Genomic DNA, 27,595 nt, shown 5'->3' with positions numbered 1-27,595 from the left:
GAGGAGCGACGTTCCTCCACCCGCCCACCGTGAAGTTCGCCCGCAGCCTGTCGGTGCCCGGCCCCGACGACATCCCCCCCCCGCCCACCACCGCCCCCCCCGACCCCCCCTTCGCCTCGGCCCCCCCCCTGGGCTGGAGGGGCAAGTCCTCCCAGCAGCCCTCCGTCTCCCAGTCCACCGCCACCTCCGCCCACTACCAGCTCTGCTCCCAGTCCCAGTCCGTCCAGTTCACCCGGCCGGGGGGGCCCGGCCCCGGGGGCCAGCAGGACCACGCGGCCCCCCAGTACACCCACCCCCAGCCGGCCCCCCACCCCGCCCAGAGCCGGGCGGCCCCCCGGAAGGTGAGCTACCCCGGGGAGCCCGGCCTGCCCGCCGGGCTGGGGGGGGCGGCGGCAGCCAAGGCGGCGGGCCTGAGGCGGGGCTACAGCACGGCCGGCCCCCCCTTGGCCGCCGCGCCCCCCCCCCAGCAGCAGCAGCAGCAGGGGGTCCAGAGCCAGGCCCAGCGGGGTGACCGCGGCGCGGCACCGGGCCTGGCGGGGGTGCCTAAGGGGGGGCCGCGGAGGGGCAAGGTGCCCCTGGTGAAGCAGTCCAAGGTGGAGGACCTGCGGGCGGGGCAGGGCACCCTCCTGGGGGGCAAGGCGTCGCTGGAGAAGAGCTCCATCGCCATCCCCACCATCGTGGTGAAGGCGCCGTCCACCAGCAGCAGCGGCCGCAGCAGCCAGGGCAGCAGCATGGAGGCGGAGCCAGCGCCCCCGGGGGGGGAGGGGGAGGGCCCCGCGGCGTCCCAGCCCCCGGCGCCGCCCTCCACGCCGGCGCCCCCGCCCCCGTCCCTCCCCTCCATCCGGGCGCAGGACGGCCAGGACTTCACCAGCCAGTTCGGCGCCGCCATCGTGGGCGCGGCGCGGCGCGACCGCGAGCGCTTCCACGAGGCGCGGCGCCGCAGCGCCTCCTTCTTCATGTCGGTGGAGGACGAGGCGGGGCTGGACGCCGGTGGCGGCGGCGGCGGGGGGCGGGGCCAGGCGGCGGCCCAGGGGCTGCTCAGCCACCAGGGGGGGGAGGCGGCGGCCACGCGGCTGCGGCCGTCCAAGTCCATCGACGAGGGCATGTTCTCGGCGGAGAGCTTCGTCCACAGCACGCGCAGCATGCCGCCGGCCTTCGGCCTGCCCGAGTACGCCTCGCCCGCCCTGGACTACCAGCCCAAGTCGGTGCCCGCCGAGTTCTACGGCGCCGGGGGCCGGCAGCAGCAGGTGAACCCCGCCTCCACCACCACCTTCATCCACCCGCTGACGGGGAAGGTGCTGGACCCCTCGTCCCCCCTGGGGCTGGCGCTGGCGGCCCGCGAGCGCGCCCTGAAGGACGACAGCCGGCTGCGGCGCGGCGCGGCCGACCACCACTTCGCCCGCCAGATGTCCGGCGTCGGCGGGGGTTTCCCCTCGTCGTCGTCGGTGTCCTCGCAGCCCCCGCCCATCTCCACCGCCGCCGCCCAGTCCTCCGGCTCCTCCTACCTGGTCACCTCCTCCTCGCTGGCCGCCACCACGCCCACCGTGGGCCGGCCCCCGTCGCCCCGGATCCTGCGGGGCTCCGGCGGCGGCGGCGGGACGTGGGGCGCCGGGGACGACGGCGGCGGCGGCGCAGGAGGAGGAGGAGGAGGGGGGGGGGAGCGGGAGAGGGAGGGGGGCGGCGCCCGCGAGGGGCTCAGGGTGCGCTTCTCCGAGGACAAGACGGTCCACGCCCCCCACTACCAGGCCCCGCCCCCGCAGCTCTACGCGCCCTCCTACAAGGAGCGGGAGAGGGAGCGCTCCCGGGAGAGGGAGCGCGAGCGTTCCCGGGAGCGGGAGAGGGACATGTCCCGGGAGCGGGAGCGGGACAAGGAGCGGGAGGGGTACCTGCGGAGGGCGGAGCGCTCGGCGGCGAGCGTGTCGGCGGCGGAGGCGGCCAGCGCCCAGCAGGCGGCGCAGAGCCAGACGCCGCGGCGCCCGTCCTTCCTGCGCATGGAGAGCGAGGCGGGGCCCTACATGCTGTCCCTCACCCCGCCCTCCCCGCCGCCCGCCAGCACCCTGGGGCAGCCGGGGGGGGGCGGCGCCGGGTCGGGGGGCGCCGGGGGCGCCGGCGGCTCCGGCCTGATGGTCCTGCCCCCGCCGGCGCCGTCCGTCGACGCGGATGACGAGTTTGTGTTCGCCGACCCCCTCCCCCCGCCGCTGGAGTTCGCCAACAGCTTCGACCGGGGGCCGGGCGCCATGACGCGCTACGCCCAGCGGGGGGGGCCTGGCGGCCTGGCGGCGGCGCGGCAGCAGCAGCAGCAGCAGCACGCCGTGTCGGTGCCGGCCCCCCCGCCGCCCCCGCCCCCGCCGCCGCCGCCCCCCTCCCAGAGGGAGCCCCTGGCGGGGGGCTTCCACGCCCACACGCCGCTGCCCTCCCCCCAGGCCGGCGACTCGGCCACCTCCAGCCTGACGTCCTACGACAGCGAGGTGGCCAACCTCACGCAGTCGGGCCACTCCCCCTCCCAGACCTCCCCCAACCAGCCCCCGCCCTCCCCCTCCACCCTGCAGCCCGCCTCGGGGGCCCCGCCCCAGCCCTCCGTCTCCCCGCCGCCCCCCCCCCCGGGGTCCTTCCACCGCCCCTTCTCCGTGTCCCACCCCCACCACCTCTACAACAGCACCCACAGCGCCGGGCCGGGCCGCTCCTCGCCCACCCCCCCGCCCCACACCATCGCCCCCCCGCCGGCGTACCGGGGGCCCCTCACCCCCTCCTCCAGCGCCGCCACGCTGGCGGCCCTGCGGGGGGCCGTCTCCCCCTCCTCCCCCCACCCCACGACCGCTAGCTGTGCCTCCGCCCCCTCCTCCTCCTCCTCCTCCTCGCAGCTCCACCAGGACCGGACCCACAATGCACCGGGGGGGGGCGGGGGCGGGGCCCGGCGGCCCGGGGAGCGCCACCCCTCCCCCGTCTCCAAGGTGGGGGGTGGGGGGGAGGCGGCGCAGGAGGCGGTGGTTGACTCGGGCATCGAGGAGCTGGACAGCCGCAGCAGCTCGGACCACCACCTGGACAGCATCCTGGGCATGAGCGGGGTCAGGGGTCACGAGCGGGCCGGACGGACCCCCGCCGAGAATGAGCGAGGAGGAGGAGGAGGAGGAGGAGCAGGAGACCTACTGGACTCCTACATGAGCTACCTGGACGGGCAGACGTTCGAGATGCAGAACGCCACCGCCGCCACCGCCACCTACCCCAAGACCAACCGCTTCCGGGAGGGGGGCCGCATGGGCGACCTGCGGCGGCAGACCAGCACGGCCCCGCCCTCCTTCCACTCGCACCGCCGCCGCGAGGAGCAGCAGGAGGAGGAGGAGCTGGAGGAGGCCGACGCCGAGGAGGAGGACGGCCGGGGCCACGACGCGTACGGCCTCAGGGAGATGCAGAACCTGGGCCGGCCCACCTCGCCGTACTTCGACCGGCCCCGCACCCCCGAGATGAAGCCCCTGTGGGGGGACGGGCCGACGGCCGGGGAGGGCATGGGCATGGGCCAGGGCGGGCCGTACCACGACGGCAGGAAGATGTACCAGTCGGCCTCCAGTATGAAGCCCAGCATCCTGAACGAGCTGAGCAGCAAGCTGCAGCAGAGGAGCAAGGAGAGCTACCAAAGACCCCTGAGCCGACACAGGTAGGAAGGAAGGGGGGCCGGAGCCTGTCGTACGGGGTGGGAGTGTGTAGCCTCGCCAAGCCAGACCCTATCAGCCGAGCTCGTTAGGTCTGGAGAGTGGTGTGGTCGGTCTCGCCTACTCTGCAGCCGGTCAGATCACGTCATCCAGGGGACGTGTATCAGAGTGCTTGATTTAAGTCAAAACGTTTCACATTTTTTTCTTAATTTTTTACTTAAATTAAGTAAAAAAAAATATTTTGAAGCTTTATATATATTTTTTTAAAACGTTGAGCGTTTTTTTTTTTTGCTTAAATTAAGTAAAAAGTAAAACTTAAAGTATTACTTAAAACATCTTTTAACTAATTAAGTTAAGTAAAATCTGTATTTTTGAGTTTTTTTACCCAAAAAATCTTAAATTAAGATAAAATTATATTTTCGAGTTTTTACTTAAAATATGTCTTTAGTTTTAAGAAAAACAAGTTGCCACAAAGGGCACCTCCTGGTGGGGGGTGGGAGAGGGGGGTGGCGTTGGGGAGACTTTAATTAATTGAAGCGAGGGCAAAAGATCATCCGCAGTGTGCATAAAAGCAAAGCACAGGCGGAACAAACAATTACAAATGTCTGTGTGGCACACAAGTGCTGTAAACAAGCACTTAAGCACAAGCACAAACTACTGAGGCTGTTTAAACGGCCACCCACGCATTTGCACCCAAGTCGCACGTTAACCTAAACGGATGCTGCCCTGGCTCACGGTTCACCTGGCGATTCGTCCGGTGTCACACACCTCTGTGTGTTGATACGGCAACACAGCGACTCTAAGCACCATGGCGATGCATGGACGGGCCACACACTTCAAGAACGTCCATCAGTTGAACGGAAAACAAATCACGAATAGACACTTTGCTCTCTGAGTTGATGAGGCGACTGACAGCTACAAGGACTGTCTTTTAATAACTTAAGTGATCCATTGTGGCAGATGATTTTCCGGAAGGTTTTCCGTTGGGTGAATATGTTCCAATGCGCGACGAGCTTATTCCCAGTCCACCACTCTGCCTAGCAAGGCGTTCATTCGTTTAATTTGAAGGGTGTAATGTGGCTGTTTGAACATCATGCAGCAAACACAATTACCTTTACTAAGTGCTGGTCTGGGTGGTGGGTGCGGCAGTACTTGGCTCTACCAGAGGTAAACACAAAGAAAGCTGGGGGAACCACTGATCTGCATCCATCACGCACTGGAGTTCACTGATCAGTCGACTGAATGTTGCTCATAGCCCAGCCTAGCCCCTGGCGTCTAACTGGTTCTACACTAACATCTCGACGGGGTTCAGTGATCTACGTCGACTGAATGTTACTCAGAGTCCAGCTCCTTGTATGGAGCTGGTTTTAGATGTACACCTCGCTGGGGTTCAGTGATTAGTCGAGCTGGTTCTAGACATCGCCATGTTAACTGGAGGTGAGCTCGTGCGATCGAGACTGGCTTGGTGAGGCTACAGTATTAGCGCTTGTCGATTTGGGTCTGCTACACTTTCATAAGAGTAAGAACACGCACTGCTGGGCCATCTGTTCTTTGTGCACCTCTTGAGGAGGTTGTTCTGTGCAGGTGGGGATCTGTGCTGTCTGCATCGGGGGTTGAGAGTCTCTATGCTTTGCAAATCTGTCTTTTTTATGCTTCTTTTCCATGTGTCTGTCATCGAGCAGAAACAGGTAACATAACCACTAAACATTACAGACCACATCCACTTCAACCAGTTATTTAACAAGCACAATATTTTCCTGTTCGAGGATGGACTTCTATCCTATTCATTGTACCATATTGTACTGTATGGTTACGTCAATGATTATCACCCTCTCAGAATACTGATCTCTTTATCTTCATCCCTCTGTCTTATGTCGTAGCACGTCGTACCGTCATTGTGAACATTGTCACTGTACACTGCACTGCTCATTCTCACACATCGCATGTGTCATTATTATATATACCGTCGTATGAAAGAGAGTCATTGCAACGTATATATATCTTCTCCAGAAGGCATCGTTTCATTTTTCATACTCGGGCCTGTATTGTATGAGACTCGAGTTTCCGCGAGCATCTTGAGAACAGCTTTTGTTGACTGACTGTTGCGCGGCCTGGTGTTCTATTGATAGACGAGGTGGAGACAACACCTATCAACCACCATGCGTGGCAGCAGTTGCTAGGTAGCGCGCACACTGAAACCGTTTCTCCGTTATCTAGTCAGTGTATCCCTCCCCGTCTTGGATTAAAAACCGTCCCCAGGGAGTTATACTTGGGTAATGTCTTTGGATTAAGGCCATTGCAAACAGTAAGTCCGACCACATATCTGCAACAAAGAGGTCCATCTGTTCAAAGCACGTATCATTTTGGAGACGTTCCGATACCATTTTTCCTGACTGATACCAATTCCGATCCCTGAACTCGAGTATCAGCTGATACCGAGTGTATACCGATACAGCATCTAGCATTTTAACTACTAACAGCATTTGTTTTAATTGAAGGGTTCTCGTACGATGACAGCAATGTATAGTCGGTTCACTCACTGTCGACAACTCTTTTTTTCCGACCAGGATGATTTACATTTATAATCTATATTTATAGGTTTTCTTGTAGTTAAGCATCAATGCATCCATGTTTTCCGACTTGGTAGCTCGATCGCACGTAGGTCGGAGATGACGGATTTCGAATCCGACTTCCACCTCCGAACGTTAACGAACGCAGCATAACACTGCAGTGTTTGTGCTGTTCTCTGCCTGAGTAGTAAATGAGCTAGTCAGGTGATGGTTACTGTAGACCTGCGCGCTCACGATGCTGCTTTTCAGACCGTACCGGTATCGTAACAACTCTAGTATAAACCTCCCCCCCTTCCCCTCGCCGGATTCTGGCCACGCCCCCGTCTGCCTCGTGTTAACCCCCTCTCTCCCGTGACCTTCGACCTCCAGGTTCTCCGAAGACTCGGCCTCGGCCCTGAGCCCGCCCTCCACGCGCTCGCTCTCCCCCTCCCCCATCTCCCTGTCCCAGCCCGCCCTGTCCCCCTCCCCCACGGCCTCCTCCCAGTACCAGAACTGGGCGCGCTCCCCCTCGCCCCAGCCCGCGGCGCCGGCGCCCTCGCAGCCGCCCCGCTCCCAGTCCCCGCTGTCGCCCACCGCCTACGCGCCCTACCCCACCTCCCCCAAACACAGACCCGTGTACCGGACCAAAGCCCTGGAGTTCCAGTTCATCCCCAGCAGGGAGTCGCGCAAGGCCGACTCCCACATCATGCAGCGCCGCCGCGCGCCCAGCCCGCTCGTCTCGCCGTCGGAGCGGCCCAAGGCGGGGCCCCCGCGGCCCTCCTCCCTCCCCCTGCTCCCGACCACGCCCCTCTACAGCGCCCTGTACGACCTGCGCGGCGGCTCCGTCACGCCGCCGTCGCCCGGCAACCCCCTGGGCGACCCCTACTTCTCCCCGTCGCCGCCGCTGTTCGCCCCGTCCGGCGCGCCCCCGCCGCCCAACGCCGCCCTGGTGGTGTCGCGCTCACTCTCGCCCACCCACTTCCTGTCCGGGACGTCCTCGCCGCCGATGCACCCCCACCCCCCGCCCCCCTGCCTGAGCTACCCCCCCCTGCCCCCGCCCCCGCCCACCAAGCCCTTCGCCGCCAAGCCCCTCGCCTACTGGACCAAGTACGACGTGGCGGACTGGCTGGTGTACCTCAACCTGGCGGAGCATCGCGAGCGTTTCCTTGACAACGAGATCGACGGGACGCACCTGCCGTCGCTGACGAAGGAGGACTACCTGGACCTGGGGGTGACGCGTGTGGGCCACCGCATGAACATCGAGCGCGCCCTCAGGCGGGTGGTAGACAGGTACGACGGGCGGAGCGACATGTGCAGCCTACGACAGTAATTGGTTTTTCCTTATTAACATTTAACATTTTGTGATTTCTTCTTTTTTTTTTTTTTTAAAGTGCCGGTGAACCCAGATCGTGTTTTGGTCTGTTAGGGGTCTTGAACGTTGATGTCTGCGCCATTTTGTCACTGTTTCTGAAGTAGTACAGCGGTTTTGAAAAAGTGATACTGAGACACTCGTATCGTCATCATCAATCCTTTATTTAACCAGGTAAAAAAGAAAAAGAAAAAAGAGATTAAAATCTCTTTTACGAGAATGACCTGGCCAAGAAGGCAGCACCATGATAAAACAAACACAAACAATTGCCACATAAATTCTCACAAACCACACTCGGCACCAATCAATGTATAGTACAAGATTAGGGACACGACTATGTATGAACAATTAATAATAATAATAATAATAAAAATTTTTTTTTAAAAAAATCGAACCATAAGTTTCTATTTACACTCCTAGTACAACTATAAGGGTCTATTATAGTACAACTATATTGTTGCCCCTTATATACAGAACATCGCTTATAGGAGCGTTCCTGTTCAACGAATTGAGTATATAAGGTATAGTAAGAAAGTAATACAAATTTGGATCGAGCCGTAACCATGGGGACAACACCTCCCTGGAACTCTCGGCCAAAAACAAATGTATTTTAATCTCCGTGTTCTGATTTGAGCCGGGACAGAGGGTTCACCCACACTTTAAAGGCAATTTGTTTATCACATTATGGTCGTGGGGTCACCCCACATGTACACGCCACACCTCAATCTGTGTGTGTGTGTGTGTGTGTGTGCGTGTGTGTGTATGCGTGTACATGTGGGTGTTTGCGTGTTTTTTGTGTGTGTGATCATTTGTGTGCGTGTGTCTGTATGCTTATGTGTGTGTTTTTGTTTGCGCGTGTGTGTGTGTGTGTGTGTGTGTGCGTGTGTGTGCGTGTGCGTGTGTGTGTGTGTGCGTGCGTGCTCCCCTTCCTCCGCAGGATGTCCGGCAGCCCGTTCCCCATGTCCATCCTCTCCCCTCGGGACAGCCGGGCCGAGCGGCGGAGGGACGACGGGAGCCTGGGCTAGAGACCCCCAGACCCCCGCACCCCCAAGACCCACCACAGGGAGGACGGAGCGACGGGTGGAGGTCGGAGGTGAAGGGTGGAGGCACGGGGCGAGGGTGGTGGACCTGGGGTAGGGGGGGGGGGGGGAGCTGGGCAATGGGTGGGTGGGCGGCAAACCATATAGCATCATAATTACAACAAAGGAGGATAGCAGGCTAAATGAAGACCGTAGGTGCTGGCCCAAAGGTGGTGGTGCTGGCCCATGGTAACACGTAGAATCACACACACAAACACACATACGCACGTACGCACACACACACACACACACAAGCCGGGAAGACCCCCCCTCCCCATCCCGTCCGCAGTCAGAATAGTACAAGCTAGCTAAACCCAACCAAATACTGACGAGGAACCATCAGAAGGCAGCCTCCGTCGCTTAGCAACGGACGGGTGTGTCGTCACGGCAACAGAGGCGAGTCCACCAGTGACAGCGAAAGGGAAGAACTTCCAGCACCCTCATCCACAACCCCCACCCTCACCCAGCCCGATCCCCCCCACACCCCCCCCCCCCCCTACCCCTTCTCCCCTGGGCCATCTCCGTTCAGCTTTTAAGGAAACGGATCACAACCACCAACCCTGCTCTTTGAGTGTGAACGATGCCCCCGGTATGTGTGTGTGTGTTTGGGGGGGGGGGAGTCTCTGCCTCAGCCCTTGGGCCCGCCCGCTGTCTGAGAGTTGAACCAAGGACATGAAATCGGGGCTCGTGTTCTCTGACTCCTTTTTAACCGGACGAGAGACGACAGAGGACTCAGCGATTCATGACCCGACAGCGGTGAGACTTCCGGACCGAGAGGAGACGCGGTCAACGGGGAAAACGCAGCCTCGTGATTGGCCCAGGTGGAGGAGTGTGACTTGTATGCCTGGGTGTGATTGGTTGTCTGTTTTTACCTCACGACCGGCAGGGCGTGGCCCTGGTTGACTGGACTCCATGTATTTCTCTACAGCTCTTTAAGTCTTATAACGACATCTATACAGACTGGTCACTGTATTACAGATTTGTAGCAAAAATATAAGTGCCCAGACCATGAACATTGAATAGTTTAGACACAATAGGCCTACACACACACACAGATACACACATATATATAGACACATATATCCACACACGTGCATAAATGCCTACAAGAAGACTCACAGCTCACACACTTAAAGACACGTATCATACACACTTAACTATGTTTGAGTTAGAAATTATGGAAAACCTAATATACACATCCATATATATATATACACACACTATATGTTTGAATCAAAGAAGAGGCGGGTGTGATTTCAACTGTTTACTGAGGCCATCGGTGAGGACAGGAAGTAAACGTGGACCTGGAGAGAAGAGCGTTCGTTTGAAAAGAACAAAGACAGACTCTCTCTTCAGCGAAAGCCACACTTGCTGTGCCACCATTCAGACGTTCTCCTGCAGAGAGACGCAGGAACACTGACGAGGCGAGGGGGAGCGAAAGAGAAAAACTGCCATTTTCTGCTCTTTCCCGCCCATTCCCTCCTCAGACCCCGCCCTCCGTGCTCCTTCCAGAACAAACCGTCTCTCTCTCTACGGACACGAGCTCCCCCCCCCCCCCCCCCAAAGGACGGGCGCAGAGAGAGAGAGAGAGAGGAACAAACACTTTTCAGTTTTAATACTATGTTCTTACAACACTTTTTAAACTTTAAATGGGTCTGGAATACCGATATTGATATAAAGAGATTAATTGTTACTATTTAACATTACTGTCATCGTCCTTACTGTTACTATTGCTTCGGGGAGGGCGTGTCTAGAGCACCGAGCGTCTCCCAGACTGTTGCCTCGACGTGTGGGAACACACGGACGCAGAACGGGGCGACTGTGAGACGTTATGGTTTCCATTTTTCGAGGAAGGCGTGTGGTCTTGTGCGGCTGTGTCCTTCCGACGTACGCCTCTGCGTGTGAAGCTCAAGGCGAGCGGTACGGTTCACCTGACGCAGCAGCACACGTTGTGATCCACATATCTATGCTTGGTGCCAACAATGCTTTAACCCATGTAGGACGACCGGGTAGTGATGGAGAGGGTGTGAGGAGGAAGGGGATCCGGTCAGAGCTCTGTCTTGAGAGAGGACGGAGGCGACCGGGGAGGTGAATTTCACACGACTTTTCGTTTCCGAGATATGCAGAGGGTGTAACATGTAGCAGTTGTGACGCTATTCAATATTCACACCACGGCCGTGTGTTGATCTCTGTGACTCGACTTTTTCATTAGAGGATTGGAAATGAAAACGATTAGACTCCCATCGCATTGAGTTTTATTATGCAGAATATCTTTGTACCCCCCCCCCCCCCCCGCAATCCGTGTCTTTAGTTCCTCCACCATTTGCATTCTGCCGTCTCCTAGTCTCCCCGTCCGGCATTCCTCTCAGTGTGTGAGATCAAATATAAGGGCTCTCTCATGACCTACCTTAAACAACGCTTCACCTCTCATGCTTGCCTGTGGAGGCCTCCTCATGTGTTTTATATCAGGGCGTCGATGGGGGAGGGAGGGAGGAATGGGGGAGGGTCGCGGCCGCCCCCATCCTCACCCCCCCCCCCCCCTGCAGAGGCAGACCACCGCATCGTTTCTACATCCGTTTGCGTACTGTGCGCGTGCTCACAAGCCATTGATCAACGATCAGAGATTATATATAACAGGTATATCTATTTTTCTGTGGCTGTAAAAGGCCGGTAGTCTAGGAGAGATACATATTGAAATGCGATTTGTCTAGCAATAAGGACGATGAAAGTAATGGTCATCCTAATTATGGTTTTAAGATGTGAAAAATGTCTCAAAAGTTCTACAGAATCTCTGTCTTCCAAATGTTTGACATGAAAATGGTTTCGATGTGTTTGTTATTTAACTGCTCCGCCTTCTATACAGTTTGACCTAGTTTTGTTTTCAATCTATTCCCTTTCCCTTCGTTGAACAGACAGTGTCGATAACAACCCCACAGTATTCAAACATCCTCTGGTCCAAATCTGTTGTTGCAGAGATGAGCCTTTAAGTTTATTAATATCTCGGCTATTAATAACTTAATTGCTTATAGCGAGAACTGACATTTTTCGCCCTTATTGCTTGTCCCAATGATCATTGTAACCCTAGGCAACACGTATTACATGCTTAAAGGGTTAATATTGTAAAATGTGTTGCACCTGGGGCTTGTTATATCCAACTACCTGTTGGCTGGATTGAGGCCAGGTTAAAGGGCCGGTTTCCCCAAGTGAGAAAATAAATGACTTTCTATATTGAAGTCCTTACACTTGATTTGATGGGGAAAAGAAATGAAAAAAAATCCTGTTTTTGTATCGCTACCCCTCAATCTTGGGTACCTTGTGAGGAGAACTAATAGGCAGCCCCTTTGTTGCTAGAAATATTCCAGATCGGTCTCACTGTATAGAAAGCACTTAATTTATTTTAAGAGGTCTTTTAAAGATATGAACTGATAAAGGTATAACGGAATATATGTATGTGATATACATATGCGCACATTCATATAAACAAATTTCAAATGTTTTAAGAGATTAAATTGTTAGAATTATAATAAAGATGAAGAAACAAGTCATCACCATCTATTCAATCCTGCTGAAATGTGTCAAGAAGCAAATTTGAAAATAGTGTCTAGTGGTATAACAATGTATAGCGTTATCATTCCTACATTTTCAGCCTGGGTTTCTTTCAGCCGAACTTTACACACAGGATCCTTGCAAACCATGTTCCCTACACAATTGAACTGTCTTGCTAAATCGGAATCATCCAGATATTCCCAGACGTTCAGAAACATTTCAGCAAAACTGAGTGTTTCTGTAGTGTAGCTGAATATTCAGTTCATATTACACTGAATTATTTTTTTATGATGTAATCTTCATTGATTTCGACCAAATAATAGCTCGTAAACATTCGATAATGCCCTCACGGAAGCCAACCGTTCATAGCCCAAATAAAATTATGGCAAATGATTTTTAATTAGTTCAAACTTCAATTGATAATTCATAATCTGACATGACAGAATCTTGGTTACTTTGAGATTCAGCATAACTAAAAGCTAATCAAACTTCAACGTAAAACAGACCTCAGAACTTTGTTCTTCCCCTATATGTTGCTGAAAGGTATTAAGGAACCAAACAGCGACCGTCAGTGAAAGTTATTATGTATGGCAACCTGATGGCTGTCCGGCGCTACAGAAGAAGCATGGACAGCTTGGGTAGGTGCCTGCATTGATTGCTTTTTCATTTCAGCAGATTGATATTTTAATTGTGTTTGAGCAGAGATTTTATTGTCTAGGCCTGCGTATTGTCTGACATTAGTCAAGACAACAATGCTCTGTGCGTAACCCTTTATGGTCAATGGAGGAGAGATGTAATTAAATAATTGTAAGTTTCTAAATATTACTCAAGTGTTGATAGAAATACATTGCCCCTCCCGTAATAAAAGACACATTAGTTACAAAGATAGTTTTATTTAAAGAAATATTGGCATTATTTGGATAAACAAAATACGCGATATTATTTGGATGTACTTTCAGCGATCACTCACTAGATGGCGCCATTGAGGAAGATACAGCATCTGCAAGCACAAGACATGGATCAGAACAAGAAGTATGACCGTGCAAAAGCGGACAATCTGCATGTAATTTCCATCAGGCCCTGCCTTGTCAGGGGCAGGGCGGCACGTTATCCTCAGATTAAATCAGAGCCCAGTGCAAAGACATCACAAGAAACTGCAGGGCCTTCTAACATGCCTGCAAATGAAGGAATCTGGAGCATCACGAGTACTGACCTGATGTTTACAGTCAGCTCATGGCACTAGGTCACACGTCCTGCAAGACGAAGAAAAAGCACGTTAATAATCATCCATGAGGTACGTAAGGCCAAGTCACTGCATCCATGTTATCCTCAGTCTCTGGATTGTCAAGTCCAGAGAGGCACGCTATCCACAGAGTTTCAGAGCCCAGTGCAAAGACATCATAAGAAAATAATAATATAAGCTTACTCCCGTAAAACCAAACATTCATACTAACCTCAGAGATCCTTGGTGGCCTGATCCACTTCCTGCAAGACAAGGAGAAGGTCGGCGTGTTAGTGAGATGCCATGAGGCGCCACTAGGCTAGGCTAACACCTGTAGCTAGTCTCCTCAGTCTCCGGATTGTCAAGTCCAGAGAGGCACGTTATCCACATGGTTTCAGAGCCCAGTGCAAAGACATCACAGGAGAGGGCCCATGCATTGATGGACGTTGTAAAGTAGAGTTGGTCTACAGGAGAAGATGGCTTGGAAATAGTCCAACACGTGGCTATCAGATGTAGCTACCTAGCTAGAATGATGCTAACGTTAGCCGGTCACATGTGCAGTTAACTGGTCCAGAATCCATAATACAGCTCAATAAATAATTGATAAGCATGTCATTGACAATATTCTTAACATGATTATCAAACAAAACGATAATTAAAGGAACTCTCGCGGTAGATGGTTGAGAGGGAGCTTGATGCTTACCAACTAGACACATTCCTGGATGACGAGACAACGATGCCGGGCGGGATGGCGCTTTATATACGTCTCTCACGAAGGACCCAAGATAGGACCCGTATATGTGCCTCTCTAAAAATAACATGCGTGGTAGAAATGGTAAACTTTATTTGAATATAACTAAAAACATAGGGGGAAAATACCTTGCGTGCATGATACATTAATAGTAAAAAAAACAATACAAACAACGACAGTTAGTACAATCTGCCGAGGGCCTATATATAGGTCTCACAAATGCACATTTGAGACTCGGTTACGGGCTGTGCCCTGCAATGCGATGTGAGAAGAACAAACAAAAGCAAACTGTTGTTCTGGGCAGTTCACAGAGGCCTGGGTGTGGACAGTGCAGCACCTGTCTGGTTATTAGATGACATGTCTTGGCAAGAGCCTGGCAATTACAACATAACTTTGGTTGTATGTCACTGGCAGCAGATGTGCTGTATGCACGGCTACTGTTGAGGAGTCCTCTACTTCAAATTACACTCACAGACACACAGACACCCACAGACTCACATAAATCTGGACGGTTCTGCCAGCTATGGCATGTGGGCCTGCCAATCTAGTCTGGATGCGGTGGTGTGTGTGTGTGTGTGTGTGTGTGTGTGTGTGTGTGTGTGTGTGTGTGTGTGTGTGTGTGTGTGTGTGTGTGTGTGTGTGTGTGTGGTTTGTCTCTTCTTATCTCCTCTAAGTACTCATTGTGGTCCAACAGAAGTGTGTCAATATCCGGGCAAATGTAATCAAAAGCGATCAAACAAAGCTTGAGTGAGTGAATGAGAGACGGAGAGGGAGAATGAGAGAGGGAACAATGGTTTGGGAGCAGTTGTAAAGCTCAAACAGGGGGGGGGAAGGACTGTTTCCTACAGCTGTTTTCAACAGGAGGAGGGGGCAGCGAGAGAGAGGGGGAGGGAGGGAGAGAGGGAGAGACCGAGGGAGGGAGGGAGGGAGGGAGGGAGGGAGGGAGAAAAACCAGCTCATCTCACACACACAGAGGGCCAGAGAAAGGGGACGAGCAGGGGAGCGTTGGGGCTAGTGGAAAACTAGAAAGCCCGACTGAGAGGAGTGAGGATAGGAGGGGAGAGGTGGCTCGGGGAGAGGCTCTGGGAATAGGAAAACTGAGCAGGAAGGAGGGCGGAAAACTGTGGACTAAGGGCGCTCCGAAGAACCGAACCCAGAGGAGTGGAAGGTAAGAGAAGACCGTCTGCTGGTTGTCCTTAAGTCCCCCGTCCGAGTACTGAAGCTCGAGGATCACTTTTTGGCTCTTTGGCTGATGGCTTTGTATCTCGTCTGTGTTGTTGGCGCACGTTGAGCTATGCAAGACAGTGGAAGCAGATATGGGAGAAGGGGGGGTGAGGGAGGTTGTATGGTTGTGTGTGTGTGTGTGCATGTGTGAGGGTTTGTGTGTGTGTGGCTGTGTTCATGAATGTGCGTGTCTGTCTGTGTGTGATTGTGTTTGTGTGTGGCTGTGTGTGTGCATGTGTGTTTGCAGGTCGGTCTGTGCGTGTGCATGTATGTGCCTGTTTCTGTGTGTGTCTGTGCGTGTGTAGCTGTGTGTATGTGCATGTGTGTTTGCACGGCTGTGTGTGTCTGCGTGTGTAGCTGTGTGTATGTGCATGTGTGTTTGCACGGCTGTGTGCACTTATGTGTGTGTGTGTGTGGCTGTGCGACAGGCCATCTCAGGCAAAGGGTGGATGAGTTGTCAAAGTTTCAGATCGCCTTTCATGATTCAATTGAATCTCGCTGAAGCTGCCCTTTATTTTATTATGCTAACAGCCACTCTTTATGAAGACCTTTATATATCGGTTAATCGATTTGGATTTTGGATCTGGACAGCTATATATTCCCATGGTAGAGAATACATGGTTCCGAAAGAGGAACACTCCATGTCATTGAAGATCCTATTAGTGATGTTATTAATCAGACATCGACCGATAATCGCCCCTTCACAGAGTGGTTGAGTTGATAATGACTCAGTGAAATGTATATATTAGTTTTGTTAGCCCTTTCCAGGTTCAGTGGAGCACAGGACCTGTAAGGAAGCAGCACTGGTCATTGTAGAGATAGCAAATGGTTTCCATATATGTTTGGGGATAACATAAGAGTGGTCTTTCCCACAGTGCTCTTTGTTAAAGACCCCCCCCCCTAACCCCCCGGGGGCAGTCAGTAACTAGATGGACAGGAAGTCACAGTCAAGAGGTTAGGAGGGAAGTGATTCATTAGGGCTCTCTGACCCCTGCTGAGAGAGAGAGAGAGAGAGAGAGAGAGAGAGAGAGAGAGAGAGAGAGAGAGAGAGAGAGAGAGAGAGAGAGAGAGAGAGAGAGAGAGAGAGAGAGAGAGAGAGAGAGAGAGAGAGGGCGAGAGAGAGAGAGGGCGAGAGAGAGAGAGAGAGAGAGAGAGAGAGAGAGGACAACCACTATCTTCAGGGGGAGAAGAGAGAAGAAGAGAGGGTAAGGGGGGGATTTGATTGAGAAAGGGAGATAGAGAAGGGAACAGAAGGAGCATGATATTATAGTGTGGCCGTTAGTATAACCCCCCCCCCCCCCCCCCCGCAGATGCAGGGAGAGGCAGCAAGGAGAGGACCTGTGTAGCGCTCCTAGCCGACCATGTGATTTCCTATAAACAGAGTTCTCCAATCTAATTTTGCGCCTGACGGAACCGTATAAAAGGGTTGTGTATGTGTGTGGTTGTGTGTATTTTTCGTGTGTGTCTGTGTATGTGTGTCTCTGTGTTTCTTCCCCAGACCACCATGGGTCTTGTGATGAAATCTAGTGATCTTTTACTTCATGCCTCCACAGAGAGGGGGTGTGTGTGTGTGTGTGTGTGTGTGTGTGTGTGTGTGTGTGTGTGTGTGCGTGTGCGTGTGCGTGTGTGCGTGTGCAGTCTGGGCCTCCATCCTCTAAAGCCGGAACATGTGACTGCATGTATGTTGTGAGTTTAGCACAACCTGTGCATTGTGACATACAGACATACTTCCATTGTTTGGTCTTTCCTCAAGTGTTTTGGTTTGAGAGAGAGAGAGAGAGAGAGAGAGAGAGAGAGAGAGAGAGAGAGAGAGAGAGAGAGAGAGAGAGAGAGAGAGAGAGAGAGAGAGAGAGAGAGAGAGAGAGAGAGAGAGAGAGAGAGAGAGACCGAGAGAGAGAGAGACCGAGAGAGAGAGAGACCGAGAGAGACCGAGAGAGATATGGGAAGTGGGAATAAGCCCCACTAGTGAGGGGAGATGAGGGCAGTGCGATGGGATGATACAACCTTTACCCCCCTGTTTATATTTAGATAGCTCAAGTTCCCAAGCGAGGAACGCTGGTGGGAGAGTTCCTTCGCCCCTGCTGATGTATTCACAGCTTGGAGCGAGCCCAAAGACTGCTCCATGTACCGCATTGCCGTACCATATTAGAAGCTCCTATGGTTGTGAAATGCAATCCTTTGATGATATACATCTCTGATCGCCTGGTGGTGAATGCTAATTCAGTGGCAGGTGGACACCCGTTTAATTCCAATCAAAATGTGAAACAGTCGTTCTGTTTAACGCTGTCGCTACCATTGTCTCATGTGTTTGTGATGGAGGATGACTTTAATGAAATGTTTTCTGACCACGATTACGTTCATCACCCAGGAAGGAAGATGTCAGCGATTACGTCGGAGAATGGCCTGGAAGACGCACACAGCAAAAGTTTCTGGGTGGTAAGTTGAGTGAGTGTGTGTGTGCGTGTGTTTGCGTGCGTGCGTGCGTTTGTCGAGGGAGGGTGTATGTGTTTACATACACATGTCTCTGTCCCACAGATGATCAGATGTACAATCGAGGGCCCAGGCCTTAGTCGTCTCACTAAGACGAGCTGACATTGTCCGGGCCAAAACAGACAAAACATCTTTAGTGTTCAGCCTCATCATCTCTCTGAGTACAAGGCCACACGCTCCTATCTTGTGATGTTCAGCTCTTATGGGAAACATGCAAAGCATGAAGCCACACTCTCTGACCTTAGCATGAGTCAAGTTTCACAAAGTAGCAGGCCGCCGGGATAACAGTTAGGTTAAGTTAAGTAAGGCTTCTGGGGAGATCAGGAGAAATCATTACAGAAGCTGGAACTTTCTATCAGGACGATTCTGGTTTAAGTCTATCCACATGTGCTGAAGTAATGTACATCCACATGCTAAAGTGGTTAACATTGACATGTGCTGAAGTGATGTTTTTAAATGAATAAAAATAAGTTAGCATGTCAAATGTGGCTCATGTTAATCTTATACAAAGTGGATAACAGCTCGGCTTAATTTAATAATAAGCATGTCCCGCTTCTGCATGCATCGTTCTCAAAGAAATGTAGATACTAAAGATTAAACTCAGATTCAACTCAACAATTGGCTTTGGTTAAGTCATATTTCCTCTTGATGAATTTACTACCATTGTTGTTGTTTTAAGGACACACCTTTCTTCTTTCCTTAGTGGTCAATGCCAGAGAAGATAACAGTGTTTAGCCGTGGCTAGGCGAGCAGTCTATATTTCAAACGTGTTTTCAATATACCTCTCCATAAATACAAGTTTTTGATCAATCAAAATAATGAGCATTAGTCTGGATGACAAAATAAATCAATTGCTGAAGTAAAAACCATGTTGATGGTGGCTCCATATGGGACTCGAACCATTGAGATGTTTACCTCAGGATAGACTCCCATCGAACACCATTGCCAAGTAAAATAATCTGTGAATATTTGGGTCTACTACACATATTCGGAAAATGGAAGGTAATGCTCTGCTTGCTTACGATAAATACTTCAAACCCTAACCCTCCCGAAAACGTACAAATAAATCCCCTGAAGTTTGTGGCTACAAACATAGCCGCGAAAATCTTTGTTATTTTCCATCTCCTTCCGTTTCCATTTCGTACATATGCCTTTTTATGGGCTGCAGCACAATAAAAGTACAGACTGTTAGCATCTGAGCAGAAGGCAAGCACTCGAATACCTCAGGTTTGTGTACTTTGCAACTCTGACATTTCTCCCCATAACGGCTGTAACTCTTAACCATTTCCAATGGGGTTTGAATGGACTTGAGATCAAAATCTGAGATCAAAATCTCAATGGGCTCGAGTTCCACACGAGACAAGGACGATGGCAGCTCTGTCTCTATAACCGCGTAAGAACAGTCCATTCTGGTTCATAGTCCCTCCAAACGGTGGTGACAACGTCTGTGTTTATCACGGCCACATGAGTTCACCTCAATGCAAACATTTATCTCCCTCCTATGTTTTTGTACTAAACTACCACTTCAGCGCGCCTTGGTCTGCCTGCTCTCGGTTTTATCGCTCCCGGTCCTGTCGTTTGGCAGAGTGCTGGGTCTACTGGATATCAATATCCCAGGCTGAGACTTGATTATGATGCAGAGGTGTGCTCCTCTTTCAGGGCCTGGTGAGGCCACCGTCGTAAAAGCAGAGCGCTGTGCAGTTGTGTAACGGCTGTGATTCTGTGGTCCTGAGATTAGGAGGGAGATATGGAGACTTTTAGAGCACTTTTGTAGCCGGAAGGTTGCTAGTTTGATCCCCGGCACCTCCTAGCTGAGCAAAGGTGTCCCTGAGCCTCTCGCCTCTTCCTGACTGCTCCTGACGAGCTGGCTGTCGCCTTGCATGGTTGACACTGCCGTCAGAGAGAAAGTAAGTCGTTTTGGATAAAAGTGTCTTCTAAATGCCCTAAATGTACATGTTGTGGTCACAAGTTTAACGAAAAAGACCAGGGTCACATCCATGAGGAAACTTGCCAATTATGAAAAGGTCTTTCATTCTTTCTTTTTACTTTTAACAAGACCTACTGCCGGGTCTCTTTGATGCTGCGCTAGGCTGCCTAGGCAGATTGTGCCGGAGCAGATGTGTGTTGGGCCCTGTGATTGGCTCGAGGAGGATCTGCAGCCGTGAAGTTGGCCCCTCTGTGAATTCCTCAGCTGGTTTTGTTTAATCGGGGGACGATTGAGAAGTGCCAGGACGAACTACAACAGAAAGACGGAGCGCAGGAAGGAGAGAGGGGGAAAGATTAAGATTTTACGTGCGTTTAGGTATATGTGAGAGCTGCGTATGAAAGTGCACTTTGCAGTCCATATGTTTTATAACCTATAAATCAGTTTTACCGACAGTGTTTAAGGAAAACACCTTTTGACACACTTAATTAGCGGTTAGTTGTAACAAACGACGAGAATACTTTTGTAAACGTTGACGCATAAAATTAGTTATGGGATAGAGCTGCTTTTAAGAGAGCTACATCTAGCCATTGCCGCGCTCTGCTCAAACGCTTTCTGCAGCTTGTAAACGTGTCCTTCAGAGAGAGAGAGAGAGAGAGACACAGAGTGAGTGAGTTTGGGTTTTGTTGTATTATGTGGCGCCTGCCAGGAAAAATGGAGCGAGATCTTCCAAACTCCACATCCACAAACAAAGCATGTGTCATTGCACTCAGCAGCTGGGCCGTGCCCGTCTCTGGTGTTCCCAAGGCCCCCGAGCCCCTCCACTGGGCCGCCCCAGTGGGTACGGGCCCTGACCACGCCGGGCCCGGCCTGGTCTGTGAGGAACTGAGCCACAGAGGAACCCAACGCCCTGCGTGACACGACCAGCCAGCCACAGGGGATTTCTCCTTCTTTAAAGAGCGGTTCATACAAAACAAAACCTCTTTATCCACGATGAAAGGGCCCCTTTACTAAAGCAGTGATTTTGAACGTCCACATTTGTTTGCCGCTGAGGAGGCGAAGCGCGTTCGCTCGACTTGAGTCTAAATCGCTGACGCAAATTGTGTTGGGGCCCTGATTAAATGTAGCCATTCAGGATTCAATATGCAGATTCGTTCGGATGAGTTGGCAGCTCCACTTCACGGGGCTTGGAGTTGAAAACGAGGTCGGTCACAGATTCATACGTCCTTCTTAGAGCCACTAAACGGAGAGAGAAGGAGCGTTAGGTGATTTAAAAACATTTGGGGAAACACGACCCAACGACCCAAGCGACCCCAGGCTTATTCACACTGGACAGCACTTCTCACACTTGTTATTTTTGTGTGTCCTGTGTGTTTCCTGTGTGTGTGTGCGTGTCTGAGTGTGTCTGCCTGTTTGTGTCTGTATGTATGTGCCTGTGTGTGTGTCTCTGTCTGTACATGTGTGTTTCTTTCCGTGTGTGTGTGTGTGTGTGTGTGTGCCTCTTTCTGTCTGTATGTATGTCCCTGTCTGTGTCTGTTTGTGTGTGTCTGCTAACTGCCCTAAATGTAAATGTGTGTGTGGGTCTATTTCTGTATGTGTGTGTGTGTGTGTGTGTGTGTGTGTGTGTGTGTGTGTGTGTGTGTGTGTGTGTGTGTGTGTGTGTGTGTGTGTGACTCTCTTTCTGTGTGTGTGTCCTTCCAGCCTGGGAACTACCAGCGTACGGTCAAGCGGACGGAGGACTCCTTCCAGGCGTGTAATGACATCGTGGCGTGCTTCCAGGAGAGGGCCCGTGTGGAGCGCCAGTACGCCCAGCAACTCGCCGAGTGGAGCAACAAGTGGAAGCCCCTGGTGGAGACCAGTGAGTACTGCGGCCCCGCCAACATCTCCCAAAAAGGGGCCGAATGCGACCGTGAGCGCTGGCATTCCTGCGCTGTTGTGTTCCCGAATCGAGAGGAGGAGAGAGGAGGGCCGAGTTCCAAATCTCTCACTTTTTCACTCATTCCCTCACTCATTCACTCATTCCTCACGTGCACTTCAAAATGGTACTTTCACTTGGCATTGTGTAGCATCTTATCCGAGCTATCTCTGTTGTGCACGGGGAACGGGTTAACCAAGTGATTGTTAGTGCTTGGCACTTGGGTCTATGAACATTCTGATTGTACCGACAGCGATATATTGTTGTTTCTTTCTTCTGACAAATGTACTTATTGTCAGTCGCTCTGGTTGAAAGCGTCTGATAAAGGCCCTCAATGTTAATGTGAATTCCCGGATTCTTATTAAGTGACCAGTCTTTTTTTTAAGTCCTCTGTTTAGGGAGTGAGTGAGGTAGGGAGGGAGGCATTGGAGGAATTGGCAAGCGAATGATGCGGCGCCCTGATGTTTATTCGTCGCACAACCCCAGTGTTTGATGTTGAAGATGAGTCAGAGGAAAATGAAGGGGGGGGGGGGGGGGGGGGGAGGTAGAGTCAAAACGATTTATAGAGAAAGGTTCCCTGGATGGATTGACTCAGGGGCCGTTTCATCCTGAGGAACATTTAAACATCACATCTTTTTAACGGAGTGAATATCGGCAGTAGAAAAAGTATCATCAGTAAAATCCATGACCCAACACTGTTTTAAACATTATGCCTCAAAATAAAAATCTCTAACCATATTCCTTAACTAATGTCGTGCCTCTGTAACTATATCGCCAACCGAGTATCTGACCGATGCTGCTGCGAACATAAATCTGAGTTCATCCATTCATGTTAGCTAGGCCCTAGACTGCTGACAGGACTCCTTGGGGGGTGAATTACGGGTATTTACATATCTGTTCCCCTCAGGCCACTTAGATAGTAAAACATAAACCGTTGGCCTCCTACTTTATGTTCACAGCTTAATTTGTCAACGGTTAAGCGATAAACAAACCGGTAGTCCTGCAGATCCCTTCCATGTTTGGAGAATCCGGTCCATGGCTTGAGTCCTTGGCTCTGGTCAGACCGGTGCACTTGCGCATGTGTGTGCGTTCATTCCTCTGTGTGCGTGTTCCCACGTGTGCCTTGTGTGTCTGTGTGTGTGCGTGCATATCTCTGTGTGCGTGTTCCCACGTGTGCCTTGTGTGTCTGTGTGTGTGCGTGCATGTCTCTGTGTGTGTGTTCACACGTGTGCCTTATGTGTGTGCGCCCGTGTTTATTGTGTGTGTGTGTGTGTGTGTGCGCCCGTCTTAATTGTGTGTGTGTGTGTGTGTGTGTGTGTGTGTGTGTGCATTGTGTGTGTCCGCCCATGTTGTTTATTGTGTGTGTGTTTGTGTTTATTCTGTGTGTGTGTGTGCGCCTGTGCTTATTGTGTGTATGCATTGTGTGTGTGTGTTTATTCTGTGTGTGTGTGCGTTTGTGCTTATTCTGTGAGTGCATTGTGTGTGTGTGCGCCCGTGTTGTTTATTGTGTGTGTGTGTGTGTGTGTGTGTGTGTGTGTGTGTGTGTGTGTGTGTTCAGGCCCGCTCTACGGCTCCCTGCTGAAGGCGTGGAAGTGCTTCCTCTCCTCTGCGGACCGCCTGGCCTCCTACCACTCCTCCATGTGCCGCTCGCTGGTGGCGGAGGACGGCGACCGCGTGCGCAGCTGGCAGAAGGAGAGCTTCCACAAGAAGTTCTTCGGAGGCTTCAAGGAGTCCCAGGACTTCGGCACCGGCTTCGCACGCGCTCAGAAGCCCTGGGCCAAGCGGCTTAAGAAGGTAAGGCCCCAGGCAAAGCGGCTTAAGAAGGTAAGGCCCTGGGCCAAGTGGCTTAAGAAGGTAGGGCCCTGGGCCAAGCAGCTTAAGAAGGTTAGGCCCTAGGCCAAGTGGCTTAAGAAGGTAAGGCCCTAGGCCAAGCGGCTTAAAAAGGTAAGGACCTAGGCCAAGTGGCTTAAGAAGGTAAGGCCCTAGGCCAAGTGGCTTAAGAAGGTAAGGCCCTAGGCCAAGCGGCTTAAGAAGGTAAGGCCCTGGGCCAAGCAGCTTAAGAAGGTAAGGCCCCAGGCCAAGTGGCTTAAGAAGGTAAGGCCCTAGGCCAAGCGGCTTAAGAAGGTAAGGCCCTGGGCCAAGCAGCTTAAGAAGGTAAGGCCCTCGGCCAAGTGGCTTAAGAAGGTAAGGCCCCAGGCCAAGTGGCTTAAGAAGGTAGGGCCCTAGGCCAAGTGGCTTAAGAAGGTAAGGCCCTAGGCCAAGCGGCTTAAGAAGGTAAGGCCCCAGGCCAAGTGGCTTAAGAAGGTAGGGCCCTAGGCCAAGTGGCTTAAGAAGGTAAGGCCCTAGGCCAAGCGGCTTAAGAAGGTAGGGCCCTGGGCCAAGTGGCTTAAGAAGGTAAGGCCCTAGGCCAAGCGGCTTAAGAAGGTAGGGATCGTTTCCATGCCGACTCCAACCATGAGTTAATAAAGAAAATTAATTGATTATTTTATAAAATAAATTATATTTTATTTGGGTTAGATGTTTGTCAAAAAGATGCATTTATTTATTTCGGCAGATTTTCCAAATCTTTTATTTCAGGGGACTTTTATTCCATAATTCAATGTTCATTTATTTCAGGGGACTTTTACGTCCTCGTGCCAGATTTATTCGGCAATCAGGAAATACAAGTCTGACTAGTTGCGTGCGAGGTGTCCCTGATCAAGACACCCCACCCTAACTGCTCCTGACGAGCTTTGTGGTTGACTCCGCCGTCGGTGTGTGAATGTGTGCATGAACGGGTGAATGTGGGGCAGTATTGTAAAGTGCTTTGAGTTGCCACTGTTTAGGAAAGAGTTGTATAAATGCAGTCTATTTAGCATTTTGCATCGATTAAAACCCCCCAATGTGCTGAAAGATAATCCAGTTGTGTGCCCTGGATCTCTCATGTTTGAAGTTTTCTTGCCTATTATACTGTTGCGTTGTTGTTTTGGTTGTTGCACTATTTTGTTATGTTGTTGTCGGTGAGTGTGTGTGGGGGGGGGCTGTGTTTGTTGTGTTTTAACTGCAGCATGAGCAGCGGGAGTCCAAAACAAATTTCCCCGTGGGACAATAAAGTTATATTGACTTGAAGTGAAGTCCAGTGAGCTGGTGCATTCGGCTCTTTCACGCCTTGCACATCGGCACTGGTGGTGTGTGCGTGCAGGCGTGTGCGCATGTGTGTGTGTTTGTGTGTGTGTGCGAGTGTGTAAATGTGTGTGCGGGTGTTTTCTGTGGCCCAATGTGCTTTGACTTCACGACCCTAAATATTCAGAAATTGCATTAAATCCTAAAGATAGGATTTATCCGAGGTTAGGGTTTCAGGGTCTCCCACGGTAACGTAATGTCCGGGCCAGTCAGGAAGAATTTCACACCTCACTTTGACGAACACGGAGAAGCAGTGAGATCTAGCGGTAGCTTGTCGCTATCGATAGCGAGCTAATATACTACACCCTCGTCAGAGCAGTTTCAGTGGAAATGACTCATGCTGCACGCAACGAGTTCCAATACTGTATTAGTGGTTGAATGACTAATGATTTGATTAGACCACGACCCTTTCAAGAAGTGGAAACTGGTGTATAGTTGCTGACTGAGTGCCTCCTGAGACAGGCTTGTTCTCTGAGTAATGGCTTAATCGCAGAAGTCCTGGAGGCAGTGAGTACGTGGTCAGGGACGAGTGAGGAGTTTGTAACGTCAAGCACATACGGCCCCGGCACGGGAACCCATTTAGGGTCAATTAGGAGGATTTCAAATAGTTAAATGAGGAAATATGGCTATGAAATAAATCCCGAAAATAGTTTAACGACGCGATAAATACATACGTTTCAAATAAATACATAAATTAGTTAATAAAGTTTAAATATAAATAATTATATTTTGCTTTTAAAGGATGTTTTTCAAAGGGCTGCATTAATTTATTTCAGGGGATTTTCTGCTTCATATTACCACATTTATTCATTTCAGGGGACTTTTATATCGTGATTCAATATTAATTTATTTCAGGGGACTTTTATTTCCTCATGCCAGATGTATTGGGAAACCATGAAACATATGTCCCCTGATATAAATAAATGTGCAATACTGTCATAAATATTGAACTAATCAAAGTAGTCCTTGGAACAATGTTGACAAATGTATACACAGTATGTATATTGACATATATTTATACGTAACATCTATATTGCTTAATTTATGTACATCAGGGTTTTTATCCAAAGAAAATTTTATTTATTTTATCGGCATAGATTTACTCATTTTATAATTAAAAAATGACCCCCCCCCCCCCTCCGGTAAGCAGGAGTTTTACATTATCGACCCAAGAGGAGATCTTTCTCGGGTTGGTGTTTTTCATTGCATCACCCTATTCGCACCCTACTTTGAAGCAAACATTTAGGGTGAAGGGGAATGCGATATTCCCTCGGCGGTGCGTGAGGTCTGGTCAGCAGGCGGGCCGCGTCCGCCCTGTCAGACAAGACGGATTGAGAGGACGCCCGATCGAACGGTATCTGATGCTCTGGTTGACCGGGGGCTTGGTTAAGGAAGCGGCTGTCACCGTGAACCAGGACCCCTCTGTGCTGGTGCCCTCCCAGTGAAAGGTGTGCTGCTGTGAGCTAAACACAGAGCCAGGGGGACCCCCCACTGTGCATGGCCACAAATACATTACCACTGAGTCCGTGGCTACGAAGCAGAAAGGCCTTTTTTTACCCACATGGATTTTTGCAAATGCCAATATGTAGAATATTTGAGTTACAATACCAGCCGCAGATTGGGCTATAGATATATTTCTTTATGTTTCCAGATGACTAATTGGTTCATATTCATATGCTAGTCATGGACTCACAACATCAATCTTCTATATTTAGATTATGGCGCTGGTATATCCCATTACTTTCTGTTTGTAAATCTGCCTTTTCCTGTGTTTTAGTGACGTCACAGGTGGGCATGTCCACATAGATGTATGGTGGATAGATAAGCAACATTTAGGTAGACAAGTGGACACACCCACTTGTCACCAAGGCACAGGGGAAGGGCAGATTTTCAAACTGCTTGTAACGGCTAATGACACTCACACCTGGTGGTATAATATCACCCCCTTAATAGTTGGTCCTATTGGAACTTACTGTGTGTGTATGCGTTGCTGGTGTGTAACGTGGGGGCACTTGGGTTCAGGTACTGTTGGGCACACAGTATCCCTGCAGTGTCTACCTGAGCGAACCGGCTCAGCTACCCCAGGCCACACCAGTCTGGACTCAGCAGTCCCGCTACAACACGGCCAGTGCATCGGCCTCTCCCGCTGAGGGGAACTCACCCGGCGTGGCCTCAGACATCTGTCCTCAACGCCCGGGCGGACCTCGGATCAGGAAGGAGGGTTTACCCTCATTAGCATGCCGGGGCGACCCCTGGAAAGAGGACAAGTTGTCCAAGCGAAACCAAACTCCTTCATGCCAGATAACGATCGCGTCGGGGCCAGACCGCCGCGGCTCTCTACTGCCAGACCGCTCAGTGTTGCCAGACGCCAGTCGAAGCCCCTGAATGCGTCAAACATTTATTTGTTAAGAAGTTGGCCTCGCGTCTCCCCAGAATGACGATGCATTATCCATGACCGTACGCCTTTGCTAATATTCCGTTCGCCTTGAGGGGGTTCGCGTTGGACCCGACGAAGGTTGTTATTAATACCACGGTTGAACGTGGGAGTTCTGCGGCGTTCAGACTGAGACGCTTACAGTGCCTTCTAGTTCCACGGCTCAAGAGAGGAAGCAAAAGCTTTCTCTCGGGATCTCGGGCGGCATGTGGCTCGGGAGGTTTTGGTTTGAGTGTCGAGGTGTCCCTGAGCAAGACGCCTCACCCTGACTGCTGCCGACGAA

General features: G+C 51.6%; 2 protein-coding genes, 2 long non-coding RNA genes and 4 other non-coding genes across 11 annotated transcripts in view; 2 read left to right on the top strand and 6 right to left on the bottom strand.

The window, feature by feature from the left end:
- The window catches only part of shank1 (SH3 and multiple ankyrin repeat domains 1), an 11,411-nt gene extending 2,821 nt beyond the window's left edge, over positions 1 to 8,590 (top strand). Inside the window, exons 2-6 of the mRNA XM_056608314.1 lie at positions 7 to 1,910; positions 1,959 to 3,652; positions 5,330 to 5,335; positions 6,587 to 7,486; positions 8,503 to 8,590. Coding sequence (XP_056464289.1) covers positions 7 to 1,910; positions 1,959 to 3,652; positions 5,330 to 5,335; positions 6,587 to 7,486; positions 8,503 to 8,590 — 4,592 coding nt within the window. The remainder of the gene's footprint in view (positions 1 to 6; positions 1,911 to 1,958; positions 3,653 to 5,329; positions 5,336 to 6,586; positions 7,487 to 8,502) is intronic.
- Positions 8,591 to 11,190: 2,600 nt separating this feature from the next.
- The window catches only part of LOC130406059 (uncharacterized), a 24,692-nt gene continuing 8,287 nt past the window's right edge, over positions 11,191 to 27,595 (bottom strand). Inside the window, exon 3 of the long non-coding RNA XR_008904408.1 lies at positions 11,191 to 11,513. This is a non-coding gene — a long non-coding RNA (uncharacterized LOC130406059). The remainder of the gene's footprint in view (positions 11,514 to 27,595) is intronic.
- Positions 12,157 to 14,128, bottom strand: LOC130406038 (uncharacterized). Its single transcript, XR_008904399.1, has 2 exons — positions 13,404 to 14,128; positions 12,157 to 13,190 (listed from the first exon to the last, which is right to left on the bottom strand). It is a non-coding gene; the product is annotated as an uncharacterized LOC130406038 (long non-coding RNA).
- Positions 12,704 to 12,840, bottom strand: LOC130376760 (small nucleolar RNA SNORA16B/SNORA16A family). Its single transcript, XR_008894081.1, has one exon. It is a non-coding gene; the product is annotated as a small nucleolar RNA SNORA16B/SNORA16A family (small nucleolar RNA).
- LOC130376408 (small nucleolar RNA SNORD88) lies at positions 13,257 to 13,346 on the bottom strand. Its single transcript, XR_008894043.1, has one exon. It is a non-coding gene; the product is annotated as a small nucleolar RNA SNORD88 (small nucleolar RNA).
- On the bottom strand, positions 13,513 to 13,600 carry LOC130376430 (small nucleolar RNA SNORD88). Its single transcript, XR_008894053.1, has one exon. It is a non-coding gene; the product is annotated as a small nucleolar RNA SNORD88 (small nucleolar RNA).
- LOC130376375 (small nucleolar RNA SNORD88) lies at positions 13,752 to 13,839 on the bottom strand. Its single transcript, XR_008894013.1, has one exon. It is a non-coding gene; the product is annotated as a small nucleolar RNA SNORD88 (small nucleolar RNA).
- Positions 15,210 to 27,595, top strand: part of si:ch211-51c14.1 (protein kinase C and casein kinase substrate in neurons protein 2) — a 38,769-nt gene continuing 26,383 nt past the window's right edge. Inside the window, exons 1-4 of one of the 4 annotated variants that reach the window (XM_056610102.1) lie at positions 15,210 to 15,331; positions 17,756 to 17,823; positions 21,503 to 21,659; positions 23,275 to 23,510. In XM_056610102.1, the coding sequence (XP_056466077.1) occupies positions 17,764 to 17,823; positions 21,503 to 21,659; positions 23,275 to 23,510 (453 nt within the window). In that variant the 5' untranslated portion in view covers positions 15,210 to 15,331; positions 17,756 to 17,763. Of the gene's footprint in view, positions 15,332 to 17,465; positions 17,618 to 17,755; positions 17,824 to 21,502; positions 21,660 to 23,274; positions 23,511 to 27,595 lie in introns of those variants that run through there. The other 3 variants (XM_056610096.1, XM_056610118.1, XM_056610110.1) reach the window with 3 other exon arrangements.

This window comes from Gadus chalcogrammus, chromosome 2 (assembly GCF_026213295.1).
Source record: "Gadus chalcogrammus isolate NIFS_2021 chromosome 2, NIFS_Gcha_1.0, whole genome shotgun sequence".
Classification (NCBI taxonomy): Eukaryota; Metazoa; Chordata; class Actinopteri; order Gadiformes; family Gadidae; genus Gadus; species Gadus chalcogrammus.
Note: the sequence above shows the minus strand (reverse complement) of the source record. Positions and strands in the feature narration are given on the sequence as shown.